Source organism: Pseudophryne corroboree, chromosome 9 (genome assembly GCF_028390025.1).
Source record: "Pseudophryne corroboree isolate aPseCor3 chromosome 9, aPseCor3.hap2, whole genome shotgun sequence".
Lineage (NCBI taxonomy): Eukaryota > Metazoa > Chordata > Amphibia > Anura > Myobatrachidae > Pseudophryne > Pseudophryne corroboree.
The window spans coordinates 229,592,994-229,606,558 of NC_086452.1; the positions used below are offsets into that span (position 1 = coordinate 229,592,994).

Below are 13,565 nucleotides of genomic sequence, written 5' to 3' on the forward strand. Positions count from 1 at the left end.
GGAATCCGCAGCGCTGTAAAAACACTGTGAAAATGTCTTAGCGCCCATTTTCACGGAGTTCTGCGCATGTGCAGTAGACAAATCTCAGGGAAAATGGCCACCGCATCATTTTCCCGGAGATCTGCTCATGCGTAGTAGAGTCTGAGCCCTCTAGAATTCAGACTCCCAGCGCTGCCGGCAGAGAGGAGGGGACCCGAATGGAGGAGGCTGAACACGGGCCTTCTCCTCTTTTAAAGTGCCCCTGGGTTCGGGCGTTACCTATGGAGACCCTGTGACATGACATCCTAGGACACGCAACTGCACCATGCATCACCATTATGTTTGAATGTGCCTTGTCAATATTTAAATCACAGTGTGCCGCTAGTTGTAAAAGGTTGAAAATCTCTGCATTAGCATGTACAAAGATGTGCTTTGAAAGCAATCTGTAAGTGCTCCCTATGTTATCACACACTATGTAAAATGAAAATGGCTGCTCCAATACAGTCCATCCCTTACCCTGGGGACGATCGGAACCCCAATGTACTTCCAGTTTTTCAACACATCACCATCGCTCTCAATCTTGGCGTGCTGAATAAGTCGGTCCAAGTTCTCCTGAGTTGTTCCTTTAAAGGAGGAGGAGAGGAAAATTATTGTGTGCGTTACTTTTAGATTTGTTCTCTAGTTGTGATAATATTTAGCAATAGAACAATGAGAATGGTGGATTAGATATTTTCAAAGAAAGGTTTTCAAAGAGACTAAATTCTTTGAAGACCTTCCCATACTTGAGATGTCTTGGTGATTGTTTTTTTTTTTTTCAATCCGAGTCCCTGCAGAGGCTTCAGAAAAATGGTTTTAACTTTTTTATTACTTACCAATAAATCATTTTTACTATTTTTTAAATGGGAAACAAAGACTTGGGATAAATTTAAGCATTATACACAGGAGGCAGGAAACTTAGCAAAAAAGAATTGTCCCCTAAAGAATTAATTTTTCTTGTGTGTGGATCATTGGGTTGACCATGTTGACATGCACTAGGTCGGCACAGGAAAAAGGTCTACATGGACTGAAGGTCGACACAGAAAAAGGTCAACAAACAAGGTCAAAACATTAGTTTTTGTGGGGTTTTGGTGTTTACTCGCCATGCTTCAGGCAAGGTGTCTCGCTCCGCTACCACTGCGGTCGGCACAGGCTACTATTCCCAATCGTAGTCCACATGGACCATAAAGTATGAAAAAAAAAAAAGTAAAAAACATGTTGACTGTTTTCTGCCTCGGCATATTGTCAATGTTGATCTTTGAACCACGTCAACTTAATGCATGTCGACCAATAGTGGTCGACCTAACAACCGCATACCATTTTTCTTATACCAATAAGTCAAATAAAAAAAATATAAAAACTGTCTGGAATAAATAAACACAAGGCACAATAGGAACTACATGCACCAGAGCTGGTAAGGTCTGTTTTCCCACATTAGGCATAGGAGGAAAGAACTGGCCAGGAAGCAATTAAATCCCATTTTGCTTTCAGCCAAGGTGACATAAATTCAGTGGGAACGTCAAAACGTTTCTGTTACAGGAAAAAACGTGAGGGCTGCCACTACCTGCAGCACTTTTCTGTACAGATTAGCCACAGATCTGAAGACAATGCACACGCAATAAAAGTTTGAGTACGTGTGCAATTAGGACCATGTGTCCAATTGGTATAACTCTTCAGCTGAACCCCTTGTTCCGGACAGAGGGGGTCATTCTGACCCGTTCGCTCGCTGACGTTTGTCGCAGCCAAGCGAACGGGTCTCTACTGCGCATGCGCCGTAGTGTGCTGGCGCATGCCAGACGGCCGAAGGCCGTAGCAGGGCTGCGATCGCCTCTGCCTGATTGACAGGCAGAGGCGGTCGCTGGGCGAGAAGGGGCGGAACGTCGGAGTTTGGCCGCCGTTTCGTGGGAGTGGTCCGGCCAACACAGGCGTGGCCGGACCGTACGGGGGGCGGGCCGCAGCGGCTGCATGACGTCACACGTAGCCGCTGCGTGCCGGGGAGCGATAAGTAGCTCCCGGCCAGAACGCTAAAGCTGCGCTGGTCGGGAGCTGTGCGATGCCTTTGCACTTCTGCGGGGGGGGGGGGGGCGGCACTGACATGCGGGTCGGACTAGCCCTGTGCTGGGCGTCCCCCCGCACGTCAGTGTGAATGATCGTAGCTGTGATAAAGTTAGCACAGCTACGATCAACTCGGAATGACATATCCCTATACACATCCACTGCAAGATGGACTGTGATGACACTTCCTTATCCCTATTTAGACCAACATATAGCCAAAATTAGGACATAGCATGTCAAAGATTTTGTTTATTTCTAAGGCCTGCAACAAATTCAAAGATTGCAAGTGAATAATAGGCTTTTAATACCTACCGGTAAATCCTTTTCTCTTAGTCCGTAGAGGATGCTGGGGTCACCATTAGAACCATGGGGTATAGACGGGATCCGCAGGAGACATGGGCACTTTTAAGACTTTCAAAGGGTGTGAACTGGCTCCTCCCTCTATGCCCCGCCTCCAGACTCCAGTTATAGGAACTGTGCCCAGGGAGACGGACATTTTGAGGAAAGGATTTATTGTTAAACTAAGGTGAGATTCATACCAGCTCACACCTCATGCATGCCGCACCACGTGGCATTCAACAGAACACAAGCCAACAGCATGAACAATTTCAGCAACAGGCTGACTATAAATGTAACACAACATGTGTGTAACCACAACTAATAACTGCAGATACAGTACGCACTGGGACGGGCGCCCAGCATCCTCTACGGACTCAGAGAAAAGGATTTACCGGTAGGTATTAAAATTCTATTTTCTCATACTTCCTAGAGGATGCTGGGGTCGCCATTAGAACCATGGGGTTATACCAAAGCTCTAGAACGGGCGGGAGAGTGCGGATGACTCTGCAGCACCGATTGACCAGACTTGAGGTCATCATCGGCCAGGGTATCAAACTTGTAAAACTTTGCAAAAGTGTTTGAACCCGACCAAGTAGCTGCTCGGCAAAGTTGCAATGCCGAGACCCTCCGGGCAGCTGCCCAGGACGAGCCCCCTTTCTAGTAGAATGGGCCTTCACCGATTTCGGTAACGGAAATTCAGCCGCGTAATGAGCATGCTGAACCGTACTACAGATCCAGCGCGCAATGGCAGCGCGCAATGGTCTGCTTGGAAGCAGGACACCCAACTTGTTGGGAGCATACAGGACAAATAGAGCCTCCGTTTTCCTAACCTGAGCCGTTCTGGCGACAGACTTTCAAAGCTCTGACCACATCCAGAGACTTTGATTTAATTAAGGCGTCAGTAGCCACTGGCACCACAATAGGTTGGTTCATGTGGAAAGATGAAACCACTTTCGGCAGAAATTGCTGACGAGTCCTCAACTCTGCTCTATCTTCATGGAAGATCAAATAAGGGCTCTTGTGAGACAAGGCCGCTAACTCAGACACCCGCCTGGCGGATGCCAAAGCCAACAGAATGACCACTTCCCAAGTGAGGAATTTCAACCCCACCTTCTGTAAAAGTTCAAACCAAAATGATTGAAGGAACTGCAACACCCATGGTGCCACTGGGGGCACAAATGGAGGTTGGATGTGCAACACACCTTTCACGAAAGTCTGAACTTCTTGAAGGGAGGCCAATTGTTTTTTTTGTTTTTATTTTTTTGAAAGAAAACCGATAAGGCTGAAATCTGTACCTTAATTGAGCCAACTTTAGGACCGCATCCACACCTGCTTGTAGAAAATGGAGGAAACGTCCTAGCTGAAATTCTTCCGTAGGAACCTTTTTGGATTCACACCAAGAAACATATTTTCTCCAAATACGGTGGTAATGTTTAGATGTTTCCTGGCCTGAATAAGTGTGGGAATGAATTCACTGGGAATACCCTTTCGGGCTAGGATTAGGCATTCAACCGCCATGCCGTCAAACGTAGCTGCGGTAAGTCTTGATACACGCACGGCCCCTGCTGTAACAGGTCCTCGCGTAGAGGAAGATGCCAGGGATCTCCTATGAGTAATTCCTGAAGAACTGGATACCAAGCCCTCCTTGGCCAGTCTGGGACAATGAGGCTCGCTTGAATCTTTGTTCTTTTTATGATCTTTAGAACTTTCGGAATGAGAAGAAGTGGAGGGAATACATACACCGACTGAAACACCCATGGTGTCACCAGTGCATCCACTGCTATTGCTTGAGGGTCCCTCGAAGATCGCTGACAGAGCACTTGTATGCTTTTCCGCCCAGCGGAGAACCTTTGTGGCTTCTGCCATTGCCGCTCTGCTTTTTGTTCCGCCCTGGCGGTTTATGTACGCTACTGCTGTTACATTGTCCGACTGTATCAGTACGGGCAGATTGCGAAGAAGATGTTCCGTTTGTAGAAGGCCGTTGTAAATGGCCCTTAACTTCAGAACGTTTATGTGGAGACAAGTTTCCTGGCTTGACCATCTTCCTTGGAAGTTTCCCCCTGTGTGACTGCTCCCCAGCCTTGGAGACTTGCATCCGTGGTTACTAGGATCCAGTCCTGGATCCCGAACCTGCGCCCCTGTAGGAGGTGAGAGCTGTGCAGCCACCACAGGAGTGAGATTCTGGTCTTGGAAGACAGGATTATCCTTCGGTGCATGTGCAGGTGGGATCCGGACCACTTGTCCAACAGGTCCCCCTGAAACACTCTGGCATGGAATCTGCCAAACTGAATGGCCTCGTAGGCCGCAACCATCTTCCCCAGCAACCGAGTGCATTGATGGATTGACACTCTTGCTGGTTTCAGAATTTGTTTGACTAGACTCTGAAGTTCCAGAGCCTTTTCCACTGGAAGAAAAACTCTCTGTAGTTCTGTGTCCAGCATCAATCCCAAAAACGACAACCGCGTCGCCAGAATCAACTGTGATTTTGGCAAGTTTAGGAGCCAACCATGTTGTTGAAGAACTGTCAGGGAGAGTGCAATGTTCGCACCAACTGGTCCCTGGATCTCGTCTTTATCAGGAGATCGTCCAAGTACGATATAATCGTGACTCCTTGCTTGCGAAGGAGCACCATCATTTCCGCCATCTCCTTGGTGAAAATCCTCGGAACCGTGGATAGACCAAACGGCAACGTCCGAAATTGGTAATGACAATCCTGAATCGCAAATTTCAGGTAAACCTGATGTGGAGGATAAATGGGAACATGTGAATAGTCATCCTTTATGTCCACCGAAACCATGAAATCTCCTTCCTTCAGACTGGAGATCACTGCCGTGAGAGATTCCATTCTGAATTTGAACTTCTTCAGGTAGAAATTTAGGGATTTCAGGTTTAGGACTAGCCTGACCTAGCCATCCGGCTTCTGGACCACGAAAAGGCTTGAGTAAAAAAAGCCTTCTCCCTGTCGTGACGGGGGAACCAGAATAATGACTTGATTCTGACACAACTTTTGTATAGCCTTGCTTACTACCTCCCTGTCCGGAGGAGAAACTGGTAAGGCCGATTGGAAAAAATCGGCGAGGGGGAACGTCTTGAAACTCCAGTTTGTACCCTTGGAACACTATTTGTAAAACCCACGGGTCTAGGCCCGAACGAATCCAGAACTGACTGAAGAGTTTTAGATGTGCCCCCACCAGTGTGAACTCCCGCAAGAGAGCCCCAGCATCATGCGGTGGATTTGGCAGAAGCTGGGGAAGACTTCTGCTCCTGCGAACTCGACAAGGTTGTTGATCCTTTACCTCTTCCCCTCCCTCTACTAGCAAGGACGGAAGAGCCTCGCCCTCTTCTGTATTTATTGGGCTGAAAGGACTGCATTTGGTAGTGGTGCGTGTGGGAGAGACTCCATATTTTTCTTGGAGTCTGCATCAGCATTCCATTGGTGAATCCACAATGCTCGCCTAGCCGAGACCGCCATGGCATTGGCTTCTGATTCTAAAAGGCCAATATCTCTCGCAGTTTCCTTTAGGTATGCTGCAGCATCCTTGATATAACCCAGCGTCAAGAGGATGCTATCCCTATCCAGTGTATCTATGTCAGATGACAAGTTATCTGCCCACTTTTCAATAGCACTACTCACCCACGCTGATGCAATGGCAGGTCTGAGCAGCGTGCCTGTGGTCGCATAAATGGATTTTAACGTAGTTTCTTGCTTACAATCTGCTGGGTCCTTAAGAGCTGCCATGCCCGGTGCTGGGAGAGCCACCTTTTTAGACAAACGTGACAGGGCCTTGTCCAAAATATCTGTCCACATATATCTGTGTCCCCAATACAGTCTCCTCCTGGGAAGAGCACTCAGCTTCAGACATGTCGACACACGTGTACCAAACACTCACAGACACACCGGGCTTATAAGGGGACAGACCCACAGTAAAGTCTGCTAGAGGGACACAGAGGATTTGCCAGCTCACAACCCAGCGCCAAACAACAACCCTGAAAACACTAAATAATGCCTCAGAAGTTGTAGCGCTTTTCTGCCAATATACTGTACCAAAAACTACTGTGCCCCCCCCCCCCGTTTTGCACCCTGATAGTTGTCAGACAGTGGAAGGGAGGACTAGCATCTCTGCAGCCTTGTGAGAGGAAATGGCGCCGAGCAGTGAGCTGAGGGAGTGAGGAAGTAGTCCGTAATGGCGCGCTTCTGCCTGCTCCTAAATAAATAAATAATTATACTGGCGGGGGTTCGGACAGTGCCTAGGCACTAATGTCCTCTCTTGCCAGGTCAAATTGAGGACCCCCCTTTCTGCTACTCACCTGTCTTCTGACTTCTGGCTCTGTAAGGGGGTGACGGCAGGCTGCGGGAGTGAGCATCTAGGCGTACCCAGCGATCATCACCCTCAGGAGCTAATGGTGTCCTGTCAGCCAAAGGCAGAGCCTTTGAACTCACTAGAAGTAGGTCATACCTCTCTCCCCTAAGTTCCACGAAGCAGAGAGACCTTTGCCAGCAGCCTCCCTGAAAATAAAAAATCTAACATAAGTCTTTTCAGAGAAACTCAGTGGAGCTCCCCTGTAGTGCATCCAGTTTCACTGGGCACAATTATAAAACTGGAGTCTGGAGGAGGGGCATAGAGGGTGGAGCCAGTTCACACCCTCTGAAATTCTTAAAAAGTGCCCATGTCTCCGGCGGATCCCGTCTATACCCCATGGTTCTAATGGTGACCCCAGCATCCTTTAGGACGTATGAGAAATATACTTTCAATCTGGACTGTTAGGGTGCCTTATAAGTAGCATTTATTATATACAATGTATTTGTCCTACATTGTCTTTTACTGTAAGTCATAGGTACTTGTTTTGCTGGTTTCTTTATGTACTTTGTTAGGCGCTGCACAACCCTTGTGGCACCATATAAATAAATAATAATAATAATAATAATAGTAGTAAGTGGACAGCCTCAGCTAAATTAGACATGGGCAAAAAAACAGAGTAATATCTGGGTACATACAGATATCTGAGACAACCTTTGAAAAGGAAACTGTTGATAGTCCTCAGGACAACCATGTCTTTGTAGATTACAATGAAGTGGAAGGACCTAGTGTAGCTAACCCATGGAGCATATGGTCAGGAGAAAGAAACCCTGACATATAAATCATGCACAGAAACCTTCAATAAGGTTTGAAAAGAATTCTCCTAGAAAATGGAAAGAACCAGAGTGAAGTCCTACTGTGATACTGGTTGGTCAAATAGTATACCACTTCTTAGAGACTGAAGAAAGAGACTTCTGGAAGAATTCTACACATTGAGAAAACTGAGAGCCAGTTGACTGGCAGAGCCACTATGGAAAATGGCCAGGAAAATGGACACTTAAAGTAAAGTGGGTGTGGTATGATAGATCACTTTTGAAAATGTCGATATTGTGAGCCAGTCACAATGTTGACATTGATAGATTAGCCTAAAATCAACCTTAATTGCAGCCTAACTGCATGTGTCGACATGTTAACGGCTGACGTACTGAACACGTCAACAATATGGTATCGACATTCTGACTGGAACCTGTAGGAAACTGGTGATCCATGCACCACTGAATATAATTGCCTTACACTCTTATCTAGGGTAAGCCTTAGGCAAAAAAAAACCTTTCTTGGGTGCCTTTCTGAAAAAACCTCTGGGCCTTAAAAACTAGCTAGTCCCTGGTGGTTCTAATGTAATTATGGGCCCTCAGAAAACATCATCTATGGATAGTGCAAATTGCCATTAATTGTGCCAGATTATAGAGTGAGTTCTGCGTACCAAACTTGCATTGATGAGGTTATAATAGGCAAACTGAAATTATTCTTCCTTATGGTGAATTAGAAGAGCCCCAAAGTCTAATAAAGAATGGAAGACCTGAATACAGGTTGAGTATCCCATATCCAAATATTCCGAAATACGGAATATTCCGAAATACGGACTTTTTTGAGTGAGACTGAGATAGTGAAACCTTTGTGTTTTGATGGCTCAGTGTACACAAACTTTGTTTAATACTCAAAGTTATTAAAAAATAAGAATTTACTTACCGATAATTCTATTTCTCGGAGTCCGTAGTGGATGCTGGGGTTCCTGAAAGGACCATGGGGAATAGCGGCTCCGCAGGAGACAGGGCACAAAAAAGTAAAGCTTTTACCAGATCAGGTGGTGTGCACTGGCTCCTCCCCCTATGACCCTCCTCCAGACTCCAGTTAGGTACTGTGCCCGGACGAGCGTACACAATAAGGGAGGCAATTTGAATCCCGGGTAAGACTCATACCAGCCACACCAATCACACCGTACAACTTGTGATCTAAACCCAGTTAACAGTATGATAACAGAAAGAGCCTCTTAAAGATGGCTCCTTAACAATATAACCCGAATTTGTTAACAATAACTATGTACAGTATTGCAGATAATCCGCACTTGGGATGGGCGCCCAGCATCCACTACGGACTCCGAGAAATAGAATTATCGGTAAGTAAATTCTTATTTTCTCTATCGTCCTAAGTGGATGCTGGGGTTCCTGAAAGGACCATGGGGATTATACCAAAGCTCCCAAACGGGCGGGAGAGTGCGGATGACTCTGCAGCACCGAATGAGAGAATTCCAAGTCCTCTTTTGCCAGGGTATCAAATTTGTAGAATTTTACAAACGTGTTTTCCCCCCGACCACGTAGCTGCTCGACAGAATTGTAATGCCGAGACCCCTCGGGCAGCCGCCCAAGATGAGCCCACCTTCCTTGTGGAATGGGCCTTAACAGATTTAGGCTGTGGCAGGCCTGCCACAGAATGAGCAAGTTGAATTGTGTTACAAATCCAACGAGCAATCGTCTGCTTAGAAGCAGGGGCACCCAACTTGTTGGGTGCATATAGTATCAACAGCGAGTCAGATTTTCTGACTTCAGCCGTCCTTGAAATGTATATTTTTAAGGCTCTGACAACGTCCAACAACTTGGAGTCCTCCAAGTCGCCAGTGGCCGCAGGCACCACAATAGGTTGGTTCAGGTGAAACGCTGATACCACCTTAGGGAGAAAATGCGGACGAGTCCTCAGTTCTGCCCTATCCGAATGGAAGATTAGATAAGGGCTTTTATAAGATAAAGCCGCCAATTCAGATACTCTCCTGGCGGAAGCCAGGGCCAGTAACATAGTCACTTTCCATGTGAGATATTTAAAATCCACCTTTTTCAATGGTTCAAACCAATGGGATTTGAGGAAATCTAAAACTACATTTAGATCCCACGGTGCCACCGGAGGCACCACAGGAGGCTGTATATGCAGTACTCTTTTAACAAAAGTCTGTACCTCAGGAACTGAGGCCAATTCTTTTTGGAAGAATATTGACAGGGCCGAAATTTGAACCTTAATAGATCTCAATTTGAGACCCATAGACAATCCTGATTGTAGGAAATGTAGGAAACGACCCAGTTGAAATTCCTCCGTCGGAACACTCCGATCCTCGCACCACGCGACATATTTTCGCCAAATGCGGTGATAATGTTTCGCGGTGACTTCCTTCCTTGCCTTAATCAAGGTAGGAATGACTTCTTCTGGAATGCCTTTCCCTTTTAGGATCTGGCGTTCAACCGCCATGCCGTCAAACGCAGCCGCGGTAAGTCTTGAAAGAGACAGGGACCCTGTTGTAGCAGGTCCCTTCTCAGAAGTAGAGGGCACGGGTCGTCCGTGACCAACTCTTGAAGTTCCGGGTACCAAGTCCTTCTTGGCCAATCCGGAGCCACTAGTATTGTTCTTACTCCTCCTCACCGTATAATCTTCAATACCTTTGGTATGAGAGGCAGAGGAGGAAACACATATACTGATTTGTACACCCAAGGTGTTACCAGTGCGTCCACAGCTATTGCCTGTGGATCTCTTGACCTGGCGCAATACTTGTCCAGTTTCTTGTTGAGGCGAGACGCCATCATGTCTACCATTGGTCTTTCCCAACAGTTTATTAGCATGTGGAAGACTTCTGGATGAAGACCCCCCTCTCCCGGGTGAATATCGTGTCTGCTGAGGAAGTCTGCTTCCCAGTTGTCCACGCCCGGGAAGAACACTGCTGACAGTGCTATTACGTGATTCTCCGCCCAGCGAAGAATCTTGGCAGCTTCTGCCATTGCACTCCTGCTTCTTGTGCCGCCCTGTCTGTTTACATGGGCGACCGCCGTGATGTTGTCCGACTGAATCAACACCGGTTTTCCTTGCAGGAGTGGTTCCGCCTGGCTTAGAGCATTTTAGATTGCTCTTAGTACCAGAATGTTTATGTGAAGAGACTTTTCCAGGTTCGTCCATACCCCCTGGAAGTTTCTTCCTTGTGTGACTGCTCCCCAACCTCTCAGGCTGGCGTCCGTGGTCACCAGGATCAAATCCTGTATGCCGAATCTGCGGCCCTCCAATAGATGAGCCTTTTGCAACCACCACAGAAGATATACCCTTGTCCTTGGCGACAGGGTTATTCGCAGGTGCATCTGAGGATGCGACCCTGACCATTTGTCCAACAGATCCCTTTGGAAAATTCTTGCATGGAATCTGCCGAATGGAATTGCTTCGTAAAAAGCCACCATTTTTCCCAGGACTCTTGTGCATTGATGTACAGACACCTTTCCTGGTTTTAGGAGGTTCCTGACAGGTCGGATAACTCCTTGGCTTTTTCCTCGGGAAGAAAAACCTTTTTCTGAACCGTGTCCAGAATCATCCCTAGGAACAGCAGACGTATCGGCGGAAAACAGCTGCGATTCTTGGAATATTTAGAATCCAGTCGTGCCGTCGAAGAACTACTTTAGATAGTGCTCTTCCGACCTCCAACTGTTCTCTGGAACTTGCCCTTTTTAGGTCGTGCAAGTAAGGGATAATTTAGATGCCTTTTTTCTTTGAAGAAACATCTTTTCGGCCATTACCTTGGTAAAAAGGCCCGGGGTGCCGTGGATAATTCAAACGGCATCGTCTGAAACTGATATTGACAGTTCTGTACCACGAACCAGAGGTACCCTTGATGAGAAGGACAAAATTTGGACATGGAGGTAATCCTTGATGTCCAGGGACACCATATAGTCCCCTTTTTTCCGGTTCGCTATCACTGCTCTGAGTGACTTTATCTCGATTTGAACCTTTTATGTAAGTGTTCAAAACATTTTAGATTTAGACTATGTGTCACCAAGCCGTCTGGCTTCAGTACCACAATATAGTGTGGAAAAATAATACCCTTTTCCTTGTCGTAGGAGGGGTACTTTGATTATCACCTGCTGGATATACAGCTTGTGAATTGTTTCCAATGCTGCCTCCCTGTCGGAGGGAGCCGTTGGTAAAGCAGACTTCAGGAACCTGCGAGGAGAAGATGTCTCGACTCTCCAATCTTTACCCCTGGGATAATACTCGTACGATCTAGGGGTCAACTTGCGAGTGATCCCACTGCGCCCTGAGACTCTTGAGACTACCCCCCCACCTTGAGTCCGCTTGCACGGCCCCAGCGTCATGCTGAGGACTTGGCAGACGCGGTGGAGGGCTTCTTTTCCTGGGAAAGGGCTGCCTGCTGCAGTCTACTTCCCTTACCTCTATGTCTGGGCAGATATGACTGGCCTTTTGCCTGCATGCCCTCATGGGAAAGGAAAGATTGAGGCTGAAAAGACGGTGTCTTTTTTAGCTGAGATGTAACTTGGGGTAAAAAAGGTTGGATTTCCCAGCTGTTGCTGTGGTCCCCAGGTCCGATGGACCGACCCCCAAATAACTCCTTCCCTTTATACAGCAATACTTCCATCTGCCGTATGGGATCTGTATCACCTGACCACTGTCGTGTCCCTGACATCTTCTGGGAGATATGGACAACGCACTTATCTTGATGCCAGAGAGCAAATATCCCTCTGTGCATCTCACATACATATATATAGAATGCATCCTATTAAATGCTCTACATGAATAAAATATTTTCAGTCAGGGAATCCGACCAAGCCAACCCAGCACTGCATCTCCAGGCTGATGGCGATCGCTGGTCGCAGTATAACCACCGTATGTGTGTATATACTTTTTAGGATATTTTTCCAGCTTCCTATCAGCTGGCTCCTTGAGGGCGGCCGTATCTGGAGACGGTAACGCCACTTGATAAGCGTGTGAGCGCCTTATCACCCTAAGGGGTGTTTCCCAACGTACCCTAATTTCTGGCGGGAAAGGGTATAACGCCAATATTTGCTATCGGGGTAACCCTACGCATCATCACACACTTCATTTTATTTTATCTGATTCAGGAAAAACTACAGGTAGTTTTTTCCACTCCCACATAATACCCTTTCTTGTGGTACTTGTAGTATCAGAAACACGTAACACCTCCTTCATTGCCCTTAACGTGTGGCCCTAATGAGAAATACGTTTGTTTATTCACCGTCGACACTGTATTCAGTGTCCGTGTCTGTGTCTGTGTCGACCGACTGAGGTAAATGGGCGTTTTTAAAACCCCTGACGGTGTTTCTGAGACGCCTGGACCGGTCCTAATAGATTGTCGGCCGTCTCATGTCGTCAACCGACCTTGCAGCGTGTTGACATTCTCACGTAATTCTCTAAATAAGCCATCCATTCCGGTGTCGACTCCCTAGAGAGTGACATCACCATTACAGGCAATTTCTCCGCCTCCTCACCAACATCGTCCTCATACATGTCGACACACACGTACCGACACACAGCACACACACCGGGAATGCTCTGACAGAGGACAGGACCCACTAGCCCTTTGGGGAGACAGAGGGAGAGTCTGCCAGCACACACCAAAAACGCTATAATTATATAGGGACAACCTTATATAAGTGTTTCTCCCTTATAGCATCTTTTATATATATACAATATCGCCAAAATCAGTGCCCCCCCTCTCTGTTTTAACCCTGTTTCTGTAGTGCAGTGCAGGGGAGAGCCTGGGAGCCTTCTCTCCAGCTTTTCTGTGAGAGAAAATGGCGCTGTGTGCTGAGGAGATAGGCCCCGCCCCTTTTACGGCGGGCTCGTCTCCCGCTATTTTTGAAGTTAGGCAGGGGTTAAATATCTCCATATAGCCTCTGTGGGCTATATGCGAGGTATTTTTTGCCTCTAATAAGGTTTTTATTTGCCTCTCAGAGCGCCCCCCCCAGCGCTCTGCACCCTCAGTGACTGTTGTGTGAAGTGTGCTGAGAGGAAAATGGC

The 13,565-nt window shown here is 47.1% G+C and overlaps 1 protein-coding gene across 2 annotated transcripts in view; it reads right to left on the reverse strand.

Moving 5' to 3' along the window:
* The window catches only part of STXBP3 (syntaxin binding protein 3), a 273,208-nt gene that overhangs the window by 48,899 nt on the left and 210,744 nt on the right, over window positions 1–13,565 (reverse strand). For both annotated transcript variants that reach the window (XM_063940160.1, XM_063940159.1), the window contains one exon: window positions 496–602. In XM_063940160.1, coding sequence (XP_063796230.1) covers window positions 496–602 — 107 coding nt within the window. The remainder of the gene's footprint in view (window positions 1–495; window positions 603–13,565) is intronic.